Source organism: Cydia fagiglandana, chromosome 19, assembly GCF_963556715.1.
Source record: "Cydia fagiglandana chromosome 19, ilCydFagi1.1, whole genome shotgun sequence".
NCBI lineage: Eukaryota > Metazoa > Arthropoda > Insecta > Lepidoptera > Tortricidae > Cydia > Cydia fagiglandana.
This window is the reverse complement of record NC_085950.1, coordinates 4,731,678-4,750,536: the sequence shown is the minus strand read 5'-3', so window position 1 is coordinate 4,750,536 and position 18,859 is coordinate 4,731,678. Positions and strand designations below refer to the sequence as shown.

Here is an 18,859-nt window from a genome sequence, read left to right as displayed (position 1 = left end):
AGCGAAACGGCGGGCCGAAGGCCGAAGGCCGTAGGCCCGACGTGAGCTTGTCAAGACACTTTTACTATTGGGTCGTGTTTAAGCTCCAACTTCCCGCTTACGCCCCAAAGCAAAACCAACCCTCCAAGTGTTTTAATAAGCGAAGCGGCGGGCCGAAGGCCCGACGCTGAGCTTCGAAACCCAGCGAAGGCCGAAGGCCGAGCTCCGCGTAGGGCCGAAGGCCCGGAGCGTCCCTTTCGATTTCCCAAGCACGCGAGGCCGAAGGCCGAGCTGCGGGAATGAAGTGCTCTCACGCGGATCTTTTCGTCTTAGCAAAAGTAGAAATTCATTTAATTTTCCCTTTGGAAAACAAACTACTACACAATTACAACAGCAACAATAACATTACCAACAACAACACATCAACAACAGCAAACAACACGCGTACCGCGGGGCCCTCGGGCCCCGCGCACAGGGCAAAATCTAGTTAATATTATATATAGCTACAAGAATCACTGATTTCTAATGTATACGTTTTATTTGGAAACTGTAAGGGTTGAGTTAAAAAAAAAAAGTGATTCGTATAGAGGGTCAAAAATGTAGGTCCAGAAAAATATGGATTTTTGGATTCGACTCCCGGGTCGAAAAATGTTTGACGGCCCGGCCAAACGGTAAGAGGTAGAGGGGGGGTGCTCGACCAAATGTCATAGAGGGACCCTGGCAGTTTTTGACGCCGCCATTTTTTTTTCAAAATGGCCGACTTTTTTTTTTGTCACTTTTTCAAGTTTGTCCCAGCGCGCTGAAATTTTGGTCACGGAATCTCGGGGTCCCCTGGATTCGTTTGGTAAAAAAAAATTTGGAAAAAATCCAAGATGGCGGAAAAAATGGCCACTTTTATTTTGTATGGCAACTTTTAAACGGTGCGTGATAGGTGGGGGGTGCTCGACCAAATGTCATAGAGGGCCTCGAGAGAAATAAAACTGCATTTAAAAAATTTCAAAATGGCCGACTTTTTTTTTTTTTTTTTTTCAAGTTGGTCCGAGCGCGCTGAGATTTGGCATGCGGCGAGCTTGGGGGCCCAAGATTACCATGTCAAAAAAATTTTTTGGAAAAATTCAAAATGGCGGCTGACACGGGCAAAACCAATTTTCCAAGTACTTTAAGCGAGCCCGAAGGGCGAGCTTCAGGCCGGGAGGCCGCAGGCCGACCCCGCGACGGGCCGTCAGGCCCGGAGCTTCACCCCGAATGTCCAAGCGTGTCCTACACCCAGTAATTTTGGGCGAGGCCGAAGGCCTCGCCGCGGGAATGACGAACAAAGCAAAATCCTATACAAAAACTGTGTTGAGCGAGCCCGAAGGGCGAGCTGCAGGCCGGGAGGCCGAAGGCCGACCCCGCGACGGGCCGAAGGCCCGGAGCCTCCACCCCGACTCCCGAAACGCGAGGCCGAAGGCCGAGCTGCGTGAATGCGGTGCCTCCAAGCGTTCTACAAAGTCAACTGTCTCGATAAGCGGAGCGTCGAGGCTCGCGAAGGCCGAAGGCCGAGCTCCGCGTAGGGCCGAAGGCCCGGAGCGTCCCTTACGCATGCGCTAGCACGCGAGGCCGAAGGCCGAGCTGCGTGAATGAAGTCCCAAGCGTTCTACCAAGCCAACTGTCTTGATAAGCGGAGCCGGCGGGCCGAAGGCCCGACGGCGAAGCGTCGAGGCTCGCGAAGGCCGAAGGCCGAGCTCCGCGTAGGGCCGAAGGCCCGAAGCGTCACACGAGAGGGGGAAGTTGGAGCTTAAACACGACCCAATAGGAAAAGTGTCTTAGACAAGCGAAACGGCGGGCCGAAGGCCGAAGGCCGTAGGCCCGACGTGAGCTTGTCAAGACACTTTTACTATTGGGTCGTGTTTAAGCTCCAACTTCCCGCTTACGCCCCGAAGCAAAACCAACCCCCCAAGTGTTTTAATAAGCGAAGCGGCGGGCCTAAGGCCCGACGCTGAGCTTCGAAACCCAGCGAAGGCCGAAGGCCGAGCTCCGCGTAGGGCCGAAGGCCCGGAGCGTCCCTTACGATTTCCCAAGCACGCGAGGCCGAAGGCCGAGCTGCGAGAATGAAGTGCTCGCATGCGAACCTTACGATTTCCCAAGCATGCGAGGCCGAAGGCCGAGCTGCGTGAATGCGGTGCCTCCAAGCGTTCTACAAAGTCAACTGTCTTGATAAGCGGACACTTTTACTATTGGGTCGTGTTTAAGCTCCAACTTCCCGCTTACGCCCCGAAGCAAAACCAACCCCCCAAGTGTTTTAATAAGCGAAGCGGCGGGCCGAAGGCCCGACGCTGAGCTTCGAAACCCAGCGAAGGCCGAAGGCCGAGCTCCGCGTAGGGCCGAAGGCCCGGAGCGTCCCTTACGATTTCCCAAGCACGCGAGGCCGAAGGCCGAGCTGCGAGAATGAAGTGCTCGCATGCGAACCTTACGATTTCCCAAGCATGCGAGGCCGAAGGCCGAGCTGCGTGAATGCGGTGCCTCCAAGCGTTCTACAAAGTCAACTGTCTTGATAAGCGGAGCCGGCGGGCCGAAGGCCCGACGGCGAAGCGTCGAGGCTAGCGAAGGCCGAAGGCCGAGCTCCGCGTAGGGCCGAAGGCCCGAAGCGTCACACGAGAGGGGGAAGTTGGAGCTTAAACACTACCCAATAGGAAAAGTGTCTTAGACAAGCGAAACGGCGGGCCCGGAGCCTCCACCCCGACTCCCGAAACGCGAGGCCGAAGGCCGAGCTGCGTGAATGCGGTGCCTCCAAGCGTTCTACAAAGTCAACTGTCTCGATAAGCGGAGCCGGCGGGCCGAAGGGCCGACGGCGGAGCGTCGAGGCTCGCGAAGGCCGAAGGCCGAGCTCCGCGTAGGGCCGAAGGCCCGGAGCGTCCCTCACGAGCTCTCAAACACGCGAGGCCGAAGGCCGAGCTGCGTGAATGCGGTGCCTCCAAGAGTTCTACCAAGTCAACTGTCTCGATAAGCGGAGCCGGCGGGCCGAAGGCCCGACGGCGGAGCGTCGAGGCTCGCGAAGGCCGAAGGCCGAGCTCCGCGTAGGGCCGAAGGCCCGGAGCGTCCCTCACGAGCTCTCAAACACGCGAGGCCGAAGGCCGAGCTGCGTGAATGCGGTGCCTCCAAGCGTTCTACAAAGACAACTATCTTGATAAGCGGAGCCGGCGGGCCGAAGGCCCGACGGCGGAGCGTCGAGGCTCGCGAAGGCCGAAGGCCGAGCTCCGCGTAGGGCCGAAGGCCCGGAGCGTCCCTCACGAGCTCTCAAACACGCGAGGCCGAAGGCCGAGCTGCGTGAATGCGGTGCCTCCAAGAGTTCTACCAAGTCAACTGTCTCGATAAGCGGAGCCAGCGGGCCGAAGGCCCGACGGCGAAGCGTCGAGGCTCGCGAAGGCCGAAGGCCGAGCTCCGCGTAGGGCCGAAGGCCCGAAGCGTCACACGAGAGGGGGAAGTTGGAGCTTAAACACGACCCAATAGGAAAAGTGTCTTAGACAAGCGAAACGGCGGGCCGAAGGCCGAAGGCCGTAGGCCCGATGTGAGCTTGTCAAGACACTTTTACTATTGGGTCGTGTTTAAGCTCCAACTTCCCGCTTACGCCCCGAAGCAAAACCAACCCCCCAAGTGTTTTAATAAGCGAAGCGGCGGGCCGAAGGCCCGACGCTGAGCTTCGAAACCCAGCGAAGGCCGAAGGCCGAGCTCCGCGTAGGGCCGAAGGCCCGGAGCGTCCCTTACGATTTCCCAAGCACGCGAGGCCGAAGGCCGAGCTGCGGGAATAAAGTGCTTGCATGCGGACCTTTTCTTTCAAGCAAAAGTACAACTTCATTTCTTTTTCGCTTTGGAAAACAAAACTACAGCACAAACAACATTACCAAAAACAACAGCACCAACAACAACAACAATACCAACAACACAAACAACAGCACCAACAAGACCGCGGGGCCCTCGGGCCCCGCGCACAACGCACAAAACTAGTCTATATTATATAAAGCCGCAACCCGACTGATTGATTGACATGATTGTTCTCCCGGAAGGAGGTTCGTGGGGTATTCGAGTTTGGTACGGTCGTATAGAGGGCGGTCTGGTGACCTCCAGAAAAATCCGACTTTTGGTCTACCGCTTCCGGTCAGAAAAATGTACGACGGCCCGGCCAAACGGTGGGAGGTAGGTGGGGGGTGCTCGACCAAATGTCATAGAGGGACCCTGGCAGTTTTTGAAGCCACCATTTTTTTTTTCAAAATGGCCGATTTTTTTTTTTTAATTTTTTCAAGTTTGTCCTAGCGCGCTGAAATTTTGGTCACGGAATCTCGGAGTCCCGTAGATTCCTACGAAAAAAAAATTTTTGGAAAAATGCTCTAATTGTTGGAAAACTGGCCACTTTTGTTTTGTATGGCAACTTTTAAACGGTGCGAGATAGGTGGGGGGTGCTCGACCAAATGTCATAGAGGGCCTCGAGGCAAAACAAACTGCATTAAAAAAAATTCAAAATGGCCGACTTTTTTTTTTTAATTTTTTCAAGTTGGTCCGAGCGCGCTGAGATTTGGCATGGCGAGAGATAGAGGCCTCTAGATACCTACGAATAAAAAAATTTTTGGAAAAAATCCAAGATGGCGGAAATAATGGGCATTTTAATTTTGTATGGCAACTTTTAAACGGTGCGAGATGGGTGGGGGGTGCTCGACCAAATGTCATAGAGGGCCCCGAGACAAAACAAACTGCATTTAAAAATTTTCAAAATGGCCGACTTTTTTTTTTTAATTTTTTCAAGTTGGTCCGAGCGCGCTGAGATTTGGTATGCGGTGAGCTTGGGGGCCCAAGATTACCATGTGGAAAAAAATTTTTGGAAAAATCCAAAATGGCGGCGGACATGGGCCAAATTCAAATTTCCAAGTAGGTTAAGCGAGCCCGAAGGGCGAGCTTCAGGCTGGGAGGCCGAAGGCCGACCCGGCGGAGGGCCGTCAGGCCCGGAGCTTCACCCCGAATGTCCAAGCGTGCCCCACATTCAGTAATTTTGGGCGAGGCCGAAGGCCGAGCTTCGGGAATGACGAACAAAGCAAAATCCTATACAAAAAGTGTGTTAAGCGAGCCCGAAGGGCGAGCTACAGGCCAGGAGGCCGAAGGCCGACCCCGGCGGAGGGCCGAAGGCCCGGAGCCTCCACCCCGACTCCCAAAACGCGAGGCCGAAGGCCGAGCTGCGTGAATGCAGTTCCTGCAAGCGTTCTACAAAGTCAACTGTCTTGATAAGCGAAGCCGGCGGGCCGAAGGCCCGACGGCGGAGCGTCGAGGCTCGCGAAGGCCGAAGGCCGAGCTCCGCGTAGGGCCGAAGGCCCGAAGCGTCACACGAGAGGGGGAAGTTGGAGCTTAAACACGACCCAATAGGAAAAGTGTCTTAGACAAGCGAAACGGCGGGCCGAAGGCCGAAGGCCGTAGGCCCGACGTGAGCTTGTCAAGACACTTTTACTATTGGGTCGTGTTTAAGCTCCAACTTCCCGCTTACGCCCCAAAGCAAAACCAACCCTCCAAGTGTTTTAATAAGCGAAGCGGCGGGCCGAAGGCCCGACGCTGAGCTTCGAAACCCAGCGAAGGCCGAAGGCCGAGCTCCGCGTAGGGCCGAAGGCCCGGAGCGTCCCTTTCGATTTCCCAAGCACGCGAGGCCGAAGGCCGAGCTGCGGGAATGAAGTGCTCGCACGCGGATCTTTTCGTCTTAGCAAAAGTAGAAATTCATTTAATTTTCCCTTTGGAAAACAAACTACAACTACAGCAACAACAACATTACCAACAACAACACATCAACAACAGCACCAACAGCAAACAACACGCGTACCGCGGGGCCCTCGGGCCCCGCGCACAGGGCAAAATCTAGTTTGTTGTTATAGCGGCAACAGAAATACATCATCTGTGAAAATTTCAACTGTCTAGCTACACAGACGGACGGACGGACGGACGGACGGACAGCGAAGTCTTAGTAATAGGGTCCCGTTTTACCCTTTGGGTACGGAACCCTAAAAAATAATGAAAATCGACACCCCTAGTGGTATTTTATACGACCATGTCTACAATTTTTCAATCTTTTTTTTTCAATTATTTTTCCTCGAAATCCTCGTTGTCTGAGTACCCACAACAGAAGCCTTCTTGACCTTACCGTGGGGCTTAGTCAATTTGTGTAAAATGTCCTATAATATTTATTTATTTCATCATATATATTTTATAATAATGTATAATCCTAAATTTTTAGCATCAAGATACAAAAGATCTTATAATGTCTTAGAAGAGTCATCGACACATAGCGTATTTGAAGACCTCATAGATTGGATGGGAAAGGTCTCCAAAACTAAAGATGTTAAAGTCATCAATCGTATCACTCCTAGGTCTACAGCTATTGGTAAAAACTGTTTTTTATATTATAATTCACTAGATACAATACATACATGTAATACCTACAATTATAGTGTCATTTTATGGAACTTGCTAACTATGTAAACAAACCGCCATATTGGAACTGTCAAAAATGATGAATTTACTAGAGAATTTTGTTTACATAGTTAGCAATTTCCATAGAATGACACTTTACAATTACAATTAGGTATTACAATGATACATACATCCAGAGGCCCCTGTTTCACCAACGTGACAGGTGCGAAGAGTTGTAAAATCACTGTTGCTGACGTCACAGGCATCCATGGGCTACGGTTACCGCTTACCATCGGGCGGGCCGTATTCCTGTTTGCCACCATCATTGTATTATTAAAAAAAAACTTTATGATATCGGAAAAAACAGATATTTCTCTTGCTAAGTTTATGACAATTGTCACAAGAAACACTACAATTGTCACGAAATTCCGACATATAACTCATTACCTGTCAAGAATTACTTACAATTCTTCTAAATCTTTGACAATTATCAGAAACTTCGCAGGAGAAATATCTGTTTTTTTCCGATATAATAAAGTTTTTTAAAATAATACAATGATGGTGGCAAACAGGAATACGGCCCGCCCGATGGTAAGTGGTAATCGTAGCCCATGGATGCCTGTGACGTTAGCAAAAGTGATTTTACAATTCGTCGCACCTGTCACCGATGTGAAATTGGGGCCAGGTATTTTTAAAACATTGGATACTTATTTAAATATCATTTGATATTTACCAGTTGCTTATCGGTGAAGGAAATAATCGTGACGAAACCGGACTAATCCCAATTAGGCCTAGTTTCCCCTCTGGGTTGGAAGGTCAGATGGCAGTCGCTTTCGTAAAAACTAGTGCCTACGTCAAATCATGAATTAGTTGTCAAGCGAACTCCAGGCGGCATGAGCCGTGGCAAAATGCCGGGATAACGTGACTAAGAAAATACTTATTCTAATATCCATTTTTTTCAGTAACAGCTACAGCGTCAACCAAAAATCTTACCAATGATGACAGTAATAACCTGGTGTTTGATGACATACTAAGTAATGATAATCTGGATGACTTTATAAAGTATTCGGAAAACGATATGAATTATGCCAAAAGACACGAAAACAATGATCAGTTTTTTAAAATGCTTAGAAATATTGAAGAAGGCAAGGATGATAAATCACCAGTAGATAACACTCATCGAAATATAAAATTGTTTAAAGATCTAAGAAAATATATTAAAGAAAAGTCTGATGTGAAAGGTAAGGAAACAAAATATTTGAAATTGTTTTGTTGACCTTTATTATTTATTTATTTAAACTGCATTGCACGAAATACAAAATTAAATTACAAATGGCGGACTGAATGCGTAAAGGCATTATCTACCAGTCAACCGTGGGCCTAAGCAGAGATGTAATAAAAATGGATGAATGGATGTAATATTACGCTTTTCATGTAGTGTCCATTTTTATACTAATTAGCTTTGTTTTCATTCTAGAACCTTCAAATGATCAACCGAATAGTATTAATGCTATTTTAACCGAGACTGATGATATTGACCCCGACAAACAACGATATGATATTAATTCTGTCGCTGTAGCACTAAAAAGAAACGTAAGAGAAGTAAATGAGACTTCAATAGGAAATCAAACAAAAACAATAGAAAATCAAAAAACAAAAGCAAGTAACGCGACACCAAGTTTTGATATCAGGAATATAAACGTAACATATTCAGAAAAGGAAATACAACATATTATAGATGTTGTAACCGTATTAATTGGTAATGAACGAAAAGAGATAAATCATTTAAATTACGTGAGAAAGAGTCTCCTAATATTACTCAAGAAATATCAAACTAATTCAAACAGTACTGATATCACACACAAGCAAAATTCTAACAAGAATACTAAAAAACGTGAAAACTGGAGAGTTGATATGCTAAATTTCTATATTAGTAATTTGAAAAGGGATGTGAAAGATACATTAAGAGATATTCACGCAATTATAAAACTTAAAAAGCTAGGAGTAAACTCTATTGCAGGACGTGTCTTAAATATTAAGCCGTTATTATTTGCGTTAACATCGTATTATATGAAAAACTTAAGAGATTATCGACAAACTGAATATGCAAGAAATTATAGCAATATAGATAAGAGATTTATAACAAATACTACACCATCGATAGATATTTCAGCAACACACATAATGGATGCTTTGGAACCAAAACCTCAACGAAGAGTTTTTCAGCCAAATACCAGTAATGTTTACCAAATAAACCTTATAAAGCGAGCGCTTACAAGAATGCTGGTAATGATAGATAACGACAGGCTATCCACAAATGCTTTAAGTCCTCTATCATCTAAAATTAAGGACATTTTGAAGAGGATTATCAATAAGCTATACGTAAAAAAATTTGCCGATACTCATCCATCAATAAGAGATCAAAATTTTAATTTAACAAAATTATTAACATCCCTTGTAGAAGAATGGCAAAACAAGTCAGCTGAAATGCATACACCCAATCCAGCGGATCAACTATATCACATGAAATTATTGCATTTATCCCTTTCGCAAGGAATAGACAAAATAAACGATGCTTTAGTTTCTATCCAATTCGGATTAAGTCGACGAATGAGCTTTATTGAAGAGTACGTTGGCAAGAATTTAATTGCGGACATTTCGAAGTATTTAGCCAGCATTGAACAACGTATTAAATTTTTTGCTATTAATAAAATCGTAACAGAGGCATTGACTCCTAAGAGAAGAGATGAGCAAACAGGATCCCTATGGCATAGCATCAAAGACGCATTTTCGAATTCAAAAAAGAATCTGCGAAAATATGTTCATGGTAAATTAAAGCCTAAGTCATATATAGTAAATGACAAAGTAAAGAAAAGAGTTGAAGAAGTCAATAAGCAGAAATTCTTAGAAGTCATGAAAAAATGGCAACATAATTTTGAGGTATATCGTGCCAGAAATAAGAGATCAATAAAACAGAACACAAAACGATTGAATCACATTATACCTAAGTATTTAAGAGGTATTAAAGCAAATAAGGCCTTAAACGCTCAGTTAGATAAACAAATGCAGGTGGTAAACAAAGGTACGTAATAAAAACATTGAAAATTTGTAATAATATTCACATTATTTTTCAACACCACATTCTAAATTACTTTTTTATTGTAACCCTGAAATTGAAAAAAAATGTTCGGGGGTTTCGTACAATGTTGATATATTACTCGAAGTTTTCTATTGGCAATGCATTTATTGTAACTTCGAGGTTACCTTTAGCTAAAGTCGTTCAGTAGGACCTAATATATACGGAGTATGATCAAGTATTTAAAAATCTATTCTCTCAAAGCTCGGAGTAATTAACAATGGAGCCGCCATTAACAGGCGTTCCCCTCTGTCGAAAATAGGCGGCCAATGGTCAACCACATGTCAACCATATCTGACTGACGTTTATCTGACATGACGTATCTATACATTTGATGTGCCCCTCCCCCGCAAAAAACGGCAGACTATTTTGTACCGAAAATTTTAGACATGGCGTCTCCGTTGGTTATATCCTCTAAGTCTCAAAGGCAACCACAAGCTATCTTGCGAACCGTTCGAGACGGTTCATTTCTCGATACTTTTTCTCGCTCGCAAAAATACTTAAACTCGTCCCCTTACAAAAGGATCCTGCTTTGCAGATCCAGTCATCCATCAGACTGCAACGCACCCACAACATCGTAAATATTATACTCTGCCACCTGCTAAACACCATGGCAGTGCCGTACCTATAAAACGGCATTCTACGGGGACCTCGCTTCCCCATCTAAAAGTACGGACAACTCATCGTCCTTCCACGACCCGAAAAAGGCAGAAGGAAGTTGATAAAACTTTCTTCCAACAACACCCCCCTCAAAAAGGTACCTTTAAAATTTTTTGATCTAGCGTCTCTAGATGACCACAGCCCCAGAGCAGACTATCGCCGACCCACAGACTGAAAAATACTGGGCTAAATGAAGGCTATCAGCTAATATAGGCGCCCACAACAGTTGCTTTTAATTTTAAATCAGTCGCTCGTAAAAATACTTTTGTAAAGCTATAAAAAAATCCACTGCATCAGCAAGCCAAAGTGCCAACTGGTCATATTACTATCTCGTTCACTCTGGTGACTTCGCAAGTTAGAATGAGAAGTTTTGCGACTCCGGTACTAGGTTTGGGGATCATAAATATGTGCAAGAATTGGTTTACTTATTAACTTCCCAAATATTCATAGACACTATTTTAACACATACTTCAAATTTCCTTTCAGGAAACCCCAAAAAAGGCGTTAGAACCCAACACACCCACCACTGAATTGGTTAATCCCTCCCACGACTGAGATATTATGGCCAAATCAATCAATCAATCGGAAGAAAAATAAAGTAAAATATTATGAGTATGTTTTTTATTTCGTCAATTTCATCTAAAAATGTACAAAAATATAAATTAACTTAACTAAAACGTGTTCCTTTTCTACAATACATTCATTTATTTCAAAATATGTTAAGCGGTTTGTACATTTGCCCAAGCGGATTCCAGAGTTTTGAGAAACAGGTCTTCTGAGGCCCATTGCTTATTCGATGGATCTTCTACACTTTTGCGTTTGTTAACTGATATGCGACTTCTCATGACTGGTTTCGATGCTGAAAACAAAAAGTAAATTTCTATATTTTATAAAGTAATATTTTGTAAAAATACTGAATTGAATAATTAGGTATTTCTGAGTAATTTTGAATTTTGAGAAGAGCAAAGATTGTTTAACCCACGAGGGTTGAATCCCTCGCTACCTTTAAGATTCCTCTTGTCGAACCACTCACTATACTCGTGGTTCATTTATAATTTATATAATTTTTTTGCGTTAATAGTCTTCATTACCTGTATGATATGCAAGAAACTCAATTACACTATTTTTTTTCCTTTCATTGCTAAAATTCACGCAAATTATAGGTATTTCAGTATTTTACCTGTTGCACTCTTTTCTCGTTGACTGGTTTCAATTAAAATTTTGTAAAGTTCCCGAGCTAATCTCTCACTTCCCCTTTCTAAATTTGATAGGATCCTTTGAGCTATATCATAACCCATATCTTCAGTTGCCTTTTCAGATTCCTTCATTTTCAGATATTGCGTTACTCTAGTCTTAATGAGTTGATTCATTGTAAGTTCGCTGTTTAATTTATAGCTATCATTGATGTCAGACATTTTATTGTTTGTTTTGATAGCTTGGTTGTTGTTAGGCTGAACATTGAGTCTATTTTGTTTGGGCTTATCGAGATCCCTTACGACTTTTGTGTTTAAATCAAAATTCGTGGTTGCAGTATCAACAAATTCAAGAAGGTCGTCTGTGTCTTTCTCCGGTAGCTTGTTCTCACGATTTAATACAAGCAACTTTCCAATTATGCTTGCATAATTAATAGTCTCCATTAATAAAGTGTTTAAAAACGTTTGCTTATCAGCAGCTGGTATATCTTTATTTAGCGCTACGGATTTGTACGTGTTAGAGTTATTTGATTCCATATTATCTATCATTTTCTTCACTACTTCATACGATTGAGGTTTGACAATTTTTAAGAATCTTCTACCTGATTGAGGATTTTGGTCTAAATTTTTAACTATACGTTCCCAGACTACGACTGATTTAGGCCTTGGACCTGTATTCATACTTCTGCGACTTTGAGGCATTTCTCTAATGTCTTTTTTAATTGCTTCCAAAACACTTTTAATTTTATTTAACAATGCACTCTGTGTATAATACTTAGTTCCTTTTGGTTGATCCTTTTCTTGATTAATAATTTTAATAATACAAGGCAACACATCCGTGATATTGAAATCTCCCAATTTAGTATCTTTTCCTTTTACATTTTGTAATTCAATTAGGTCATTGACTATGGCCTTTAAGTGAAGTTTGAGTTTATCATTTATACTTAACGTATTATTGTTTTCGATATCAATACTTGTATTATTGTCTGACGTTCTTCGACTCTCCTGATATTTAACCATCGTTGGTGTTGGTTGAGTTGAAGTTTTTTGTAGTTTCGGGTCAACAATATTCATAAGGTCGGAGTAAGATTTTATTTTGAAAAATTCAGACAAATTAAGTAATATGTCGCTATGTTTATTCCGAATTGACTTATCTTCTTGCTGATTTGACAATGGACATGGGTTCGACTGTAGTCTATTTATATAGTCCAAAATTAGTTTATCTGCAGATGTAAGTTTCATTCCATCTAAATTGATATTAAATGTTTTCTTAATATCTTCTTCCAAATTATGAACGTTGCTTAACATATTTTGATTTCTTATTCTATTTTTCATCCTTTTATTGTTTGGCATAAGTAAATTGGTTATTTTTTCCAAAATATTGCCAAACAGGTTAAGTGAACTATCTTTTTTATCTGTACGTAAATTAGGTGTTTCAGTAGAGAGAGGCGGTATATCTTTTGGATGTTTTACGCTTTGAAGATTTGTTTGTACGATTTCATATTTTTCTAACAAACCAAGAACTTTAGTTAATTTAGACAAAGCATTATCCACACTTGACTGTTTAATATTCTTGTTCGGCTTTTTTTCTTCCTTTTCTTCTTCTTGTATTTTGTCATCGCCTACAAAATCTTTTCTCATTTTATCCACGGTTTCACACAGTGAAAAATGTTTATTATCTTTATCCTTATTCACTGCTTCTGACAAATGTTCCAAAGCATCTTTTAAGAATACTTCTTGTCTATAAGTCAAAGGTTCTTTAAATAAATCAAGCAAATCAGCAATTTTCTGATTTTTCATATTATCTGTTTCTATTGAGTCATCAGTTGCGTCTCTCTCCAAATGCCAAAGCTTATTCAATAGGTTACCGGCAATGTACGCCATTGCAGTTAGGGTATCTTTTTCAGGGGTGAACGTAATATTAGACGCTACCGGTGCATTTGGGTCACCTATAGTTTCTTCTCCTTTCTTCAATTCATTTACTACAAGTTTAGATAGTTCTTTATCTTTTACGTTTTGGGTGTAATTCACAATATTGTGCATTTTCCCGTTGGCCAGAGCATCGTCTTGGTCAGGATTATGAGATGTCTCAATTTTGTTATCTGTAATGTGATTATTGTATATTGTTGGATGGTTATACTCTATGTGAAGGGGATCACTGGTTGAATTATCAAACACACCGGATCTTCGACTAGTCTTCACGGCAGGGTCGACTTTTCTTACTCCAAGGGTTCCAGATATGTTAGAGTTCTTCAATGTATCTATAAACACAAAAAGTTAATTATTAGTTTTGTAAAGAATTAGGTATATACATTTAATCAATTCTATTCTGCTCTATTCTGTTGTGTTATATTATATTCCATTCTATTCTAATTATTAGGTCTGTTTGCTATTACACATATTTACATAATACCAATTTATTATTTCAGTAAAAACCATTTGTACTTTATCATAGTTACCTTCATTTATTTCGTCTATTGTGTGATAAAACTGAATAGGTCTGTCTGTTGCATTAAGTTCTTTCAACGAGCGTTTCCCCCTCATGATCTCGTGTAGCTCCTTCATTGCGTAGTCGGCGTCAAAGTCTATAAGAAAAATAGTAAAACCTACATTATTTTTACATAAATATCAAATGGATATTTTTGAGCACCTTGGCCGCTCTAATTGGATATTCTTCAATGAAATAAATTTTATCTTTATCTTAAATATGTGATACATCAAATTGAAGAACTGGTCAAAAAGGATGCTATTGTTAACTTTTCAGACTTCTGATATGATTTCCTGCTAAACAATGTCTACTTACCCTCTGGTTAAAAAATCTGTTAAATAAATTACTGGAAAGAAACTAAAGAATATTTAAAGAAGAGTAGATACATATATTTCATCATCATCATCAGTATTTAAGAGCTATGCTCTTGTCGGTGGAGTAATCGCCACTCTTCTTTTTGCTGGGACAGCTTTTAACTCCCTCGTACGACACGACAGAAACTTTTTCTTTTATTTGGCTGAGATATGTGAGATTCAAGTAAAAATAATCAGTAATTGATTTTACCAATAAATACCCCTACCTACTTGAAAGAAGAAATATCGGTCTTTTTAACTTTTATAAACGGTTCATGGTTAATATAATAACAGCAACACTACACTATTTATATTAACGCAATTTTGTTATTATTCCTTTACAAAGAAATATTTACCATCAAACGCGCACCAAACTGAGGTTACTTTGATTCACGGGGTTACATTCATTTTTGAGAAATATCCAGTACATTTTTTAAATAAAATTCTTAAGCTCGCGTGACCAGTGGCCTAGTACCGCTATAGCCTAGTACCGGTCCTAGGGCGGCAAGATATTAGAGGCGGCAAATTGTGACAAAAAATTCGCTATAATAATATTTCGTATTTTATTTCCAGTGTGTCGCTGCCTGCCTTCTTGTCCTCGGTGCATAGTGCTCAAAACCTAATTGGAGGCATTTTATCTCGCTCTCTCGGGGCCATAGAGGCAGCACATTGCACCGAGGCCAAGAATGTTTGGTCACTAACCTGCAGCAACACGGACCCGCCTGCCAATCCTTGCTCGCAGAGGCAATGGGACGAGCCGCTCTGCCGTCTAGTACGGAATAATCTCGTTGATACGTCAACTAGTACGGCGGAGCGAGCTCGTCTCCTTGCCACTGCGGAGTGGGAGTCGGGTCTGTGGCTACAAGCCCTACCCTCTCCATCCATAGGGACCCTATTGGACAACACCACCTTCAGACTGGCGACTTGTTTGCGCATAGGGACTGTAACAAACGTCCCCCATCACTGCCGTTGTGGTGCCATGGTGGACAAATTTGGACATCATGGACTTTCCTGCGGCAGAAGCGCCGGACGCATACCCAGACACGCCAGCATCAACAACGTCATCCGAAGGGCCTTTATCAGCGTCAAAGTCCCGGCCATACTCGAGCCCGTCGGTTTGGCTAGGGACGATGGCAAGAGGCCCGACGGTATGACGTTGGTGCCTTGGAAGATGGGACGGCCTCTAGTCTGGGATGCCACATGTGTTGACACCCTCGCGCCGTCCCACCTTCCGGGCACCAGCAGAGATGCTGGTCATGCCGCGTCCATGGCAGAAGACCTCAAACGCCGCAAATATGCCACCCTTGGCAGTAGTTATATTTTTGAGGCGTTTGGGGTCGAAACGCTGGGGCCGTGGGGGCCAAGCGCGCGCCGTATATACAGGGCCTTAGCGGAGCGCCTTATAGATGCCGCAGGAGACCAGAGGGCTGGCCAGTATTTTGTTCAACGCATAAGTATTGCCATACAACGTGGCAATGCGGCCAGCCTTCTGGGCACACTACCCATCGGCAGTGACTTGGGGGACGTTTTTTATTTTAAGTTTATTTAGTTTAGAGATAGTTTGTATTATTATTTGTAAGCTAATTTAATGTTTTATATTTCGATAACAAGAAATAACTCAAAATGTAGACAATATGTTGTGTGCTGAGTAAGGGGCGGTCACAGGGCCTGGGGCCTAGGGCGGCAAAGGCTGCAAATCCGCCACTTAACGAGACGCGTTAACAGTATAATAAAAGCGTTCAGAAACGAATAGCAGGTGAGACTAAATATTTATAGTTACTCGCCCAGCGGTGAGCTATAAATATCGCCGTGTCTCTTTTATTTACACGGGAGTGCTTATCTTTTGTTCGTGTTTATAGCCGATAGCTCATAGCTTACTAGCTCGCGGTGGGACCAGTGCCTAAGGGCAAAAAAAAATATCAAGGGATGGTTATAAACTTTGCCTTTGTCTTAAATTATATATTAACATGACAGTTCTGTAAGTGTTTACTAAAAGAAAACATTGAAAAATTAAAATAATGTGCAACGTGCATTTATTAAAAAATGTGCAACACACGGTGATTTAACGTAGAACAGCGATGAGATAACCTGCAAAAGAAATGAATGAATTTACTTGATACCGAATATCCGGAATAAGTACGCCATTTTATTAAAAATTTAATAAAAATTTTTCGTGATATTTATGTTATATCTACCTACCCAGAATCATGAGCTCTTTCGATCATAATAGGAGAAAAAATGTGCCCAAAATTTTTTTTATGCCCATTCCGTTATTTCCGTTACCATTTTTGATAGATTTTGTATTGACGCAATGGAAGGAATGAAAAATGAATGGAAATTTTGGGACACTTTTTCTTCTATTAGAATCGAAAGAGGTCGAAATATATGAAGAACACTGAAAAAAGTGTAGTTAATGGCCCAAGTATTAGCAGTAATTCAAGGAATAAAATTAAAGAAGAAATAGAAAAAAACCGGGCAAGTGCGAGTCGGACTCGCGCACGAAGGGTTCCGTACCATAAAGCAAAAGAAAACGGAAAAAATGCAAAAAGAAAACGGTCATGAAAATTTCAACTGTCTAGCTATCACGGTTCGTGAGATACAGCCTGGTGACAGACAGACGGACAGACGGACGGACAGCGAAGTCTTAGTAATGGGGTCCCGTTTTACCCTTTGGGTACGGAACCCTAAAAATAATCATAAGTGTAAAACATGGTTTTAACCTAAAACTGGTGGTACGGTCGGTCTCTGCCTCTTTTCTGGTAGAGGTGCAAGATGTGTCGGGCGTTTCTTTGATCTCTTGTTTGTCTCTTGTTCCGCCAATTCTGTAATAAAATATGTCATATAAATATCTCTTTCGCCCTTTTTTTCCTTTTTTTTTAATCATTTTCATCACCGACGGCGCACAGACTCTCTCTCTCAATAAACTGTCGCTGCAACAATCATCTGTCAAGATGCTGTGGCCAATGATGTATATATATATATATATATAGTCAATTGGACATTCTACGTAATTCGTCAATCGACAAGTTTAAATGGGAATAAATTCATTATAAAGACACATAAATTGGGCCCACGTATGAATCGCGTCGCGTCGCGTCGTGGGCGTCGTGGGCATTATGAATTCTGAACCCTGAAATCTGTATGCTTGGTAATATAATTTTCCGACATGTCATTATAAATTTCACGGTTTAAATAACGCCTTGCATCATACGTTGCGTCTTACGTACGTGGGCACAATTTATCCCTGCCTTAATGGCTTCTAAACCTACCCTCCAAATTTAACGATCAAGCAAATTAAAAGGGTTAAAATTTGAAAATAAAAACATTTTAGCAGTATTTAGATATTTAATTACACAAACGGGTCTACCGCGATATATGATTTCATTGTTTTTACCTTAAATTCCGACGTTAAAGCTGAACAATGAAATCATATCGCGGTAGACCCGTTTGTGTAATGAAATATGTGTACAAAACGCGAGATTTTACAGTATTTAGATCTTGATAGATTGATCGATATTTAAACTTTTTTTCAAGCTTCATAAACTCACACTTTGTAGTAATCGTGATAGCTCTTTTCAAGAAATACCTCTTGGTCATTTGATAGGATAAGGCAAAGGTATACGGTTACACTTACCTTGTAAAATAGTCCCAACAACATTATCCTCAGTACCATCCTCATAAAGTTCGAACTCGTTTTCATCAGCGCAGGTATTTCTCATCTTGTAACAGACCCACTCGCCCTCTGAACTGCAGCGGCATTGATTGCAACCACGGCATGTAGTGTCTGCAAAGTCATTTCTTCATTTTATTCGTTATCAATATCATCATCGTCTTCAGCATCATCAATGTCAACATCATCATTTTAACCAACTTAATCAACATCATCGGCATCATCAATGTCATCATCATCATTTCAACCAACTTAATCATCATCTTCATCACCAATATCATCAACCTATACATATACCTCCGTCCTACTACACGTCTATCATAAAGAATGAGTCACGTTAGACCGGGCCGTGTCCGGGCCGGAGCTTCCGGCGCATCGTTTTCTATGGAAAGCATCACGTGATCGCCTGTCATGTCTTAGAAAAGTAAGCGTCGAAAGGTCCGGCCCGGAACGAACGAGTGACCAAATACACCGTGTTTTTTTTTTTATTTCCGTTAATTTCAAGGGTGCATTCCTGAGCTTAAATCAAGTAACTTTCTCAAAGACACCAATATTCTAATTAACTCCATTTCGGAGTTAATCAATAATTTATTTTTTTCCTACAAGGCCTCTACAAGCGTGTACACTTGCCTTAGGGCCGGTTTACATATTTATTAGTGTTTAGAATGAGTTCATACATTTGCTACTAAACTTAAGTACGATCTCGGTCGATCGATGTTCCAAATGACAGTGATATGTCACAGATTTCAATTGTTTGGTTGAGTTAATAGTACATTATTGCAGAGGCCGGGAAAGGGCAATTCGTGGATGAGTTTCGATTTTGTCGGACGACGCGAAGCGGAGTCCGACAAAGAAGACGAATCCACGAATTGCTATTCCTGCCGAGGCATATATAGTGCTTTTCTCCAAACATGCGAGGAAATAAGCTAAAATAATTATTATTTAACCATCAAGCATCAC

At 42.3% G+C, this 18,859-nt stretch overlaps 2 protein-coding genes across 4 annotated transcripts in view; one reads left to right on the top strand and one right to left on the bottom strand.

Moving 5' to 3' along the window:
* LOC134673847 (uncharacterized) overlaps positions 1 to 10,764 on the top strand; it is a 78,793-nt gene extending 68,029 nt beyond the window's left edge. Inside the window, exons 5-8 of the mRNA XM_063531885.1 lie at positions 6,224 to 6,370; positions 7,362 to 7,640; positions 7,877 to 9,481; positions 10,682 to 10,764. Of these exons, the coding sequence (XP_063387955.1) occupies positions 6,224 to 6,370; positions 7,362 to 7,640; positions 7,877 to 9,481; positions 10,682 to 10,725 (2,075 nt within the window). The 3' untranslated portion in view covers positions 10,726 to 10,764. The remainder of the gene's footprint in view (positions 1 to 6,223; positions 6,371 to 7,361; positions 7,641 to 7,876; positions 9,482 to 10,681) is intronic.
* A 43-nt stretch (positions 10,765 to 10,807) lies between these two features.
* Positions 10,808 to 18,859, bottom strand: part of LOC134673842 (uncharacterized) — a 43,899-nt gene continuing 35,847 nt past the window's right edge. For 2 of the 3 annotated variants that reach the window (XM_063531880.1, XM_063531878.1), the window contains exons 3-7: positions 17,864 to 18,013; positions 16,950 to 17,051; positions 13,848 to 13,973; positions 11,376 to 13,649; positions 10,808 to 11,054 (exon numbers count right to left, since the gene is read on the bottom strand). In XM_063531880.1, coding sequence (XP_063387950.1) covers positions 10,915 to 11,054; positions 11,376 to 13,649; positions 13,848 to 13,973; positions 16,950 to 17,051; positions 17,864 to 17,948 — 2,727 coding nt within the window. In that variant the 5' untranslated portion in view covers positions 17,949 to 18,013 and the 3' untranslated portion in view covers positions 10,808 to 10,914. The remainder of the gene's footprint in view (positions 11,055 to 11,375; positions 13,650 to 13,847; positions 13,974 to 16,949; positions 17,052 to 17,863; positions 18,014 to 18,859) is intronic. The other variant, XM_063531879.1, reaches the window with a different exon arrangement.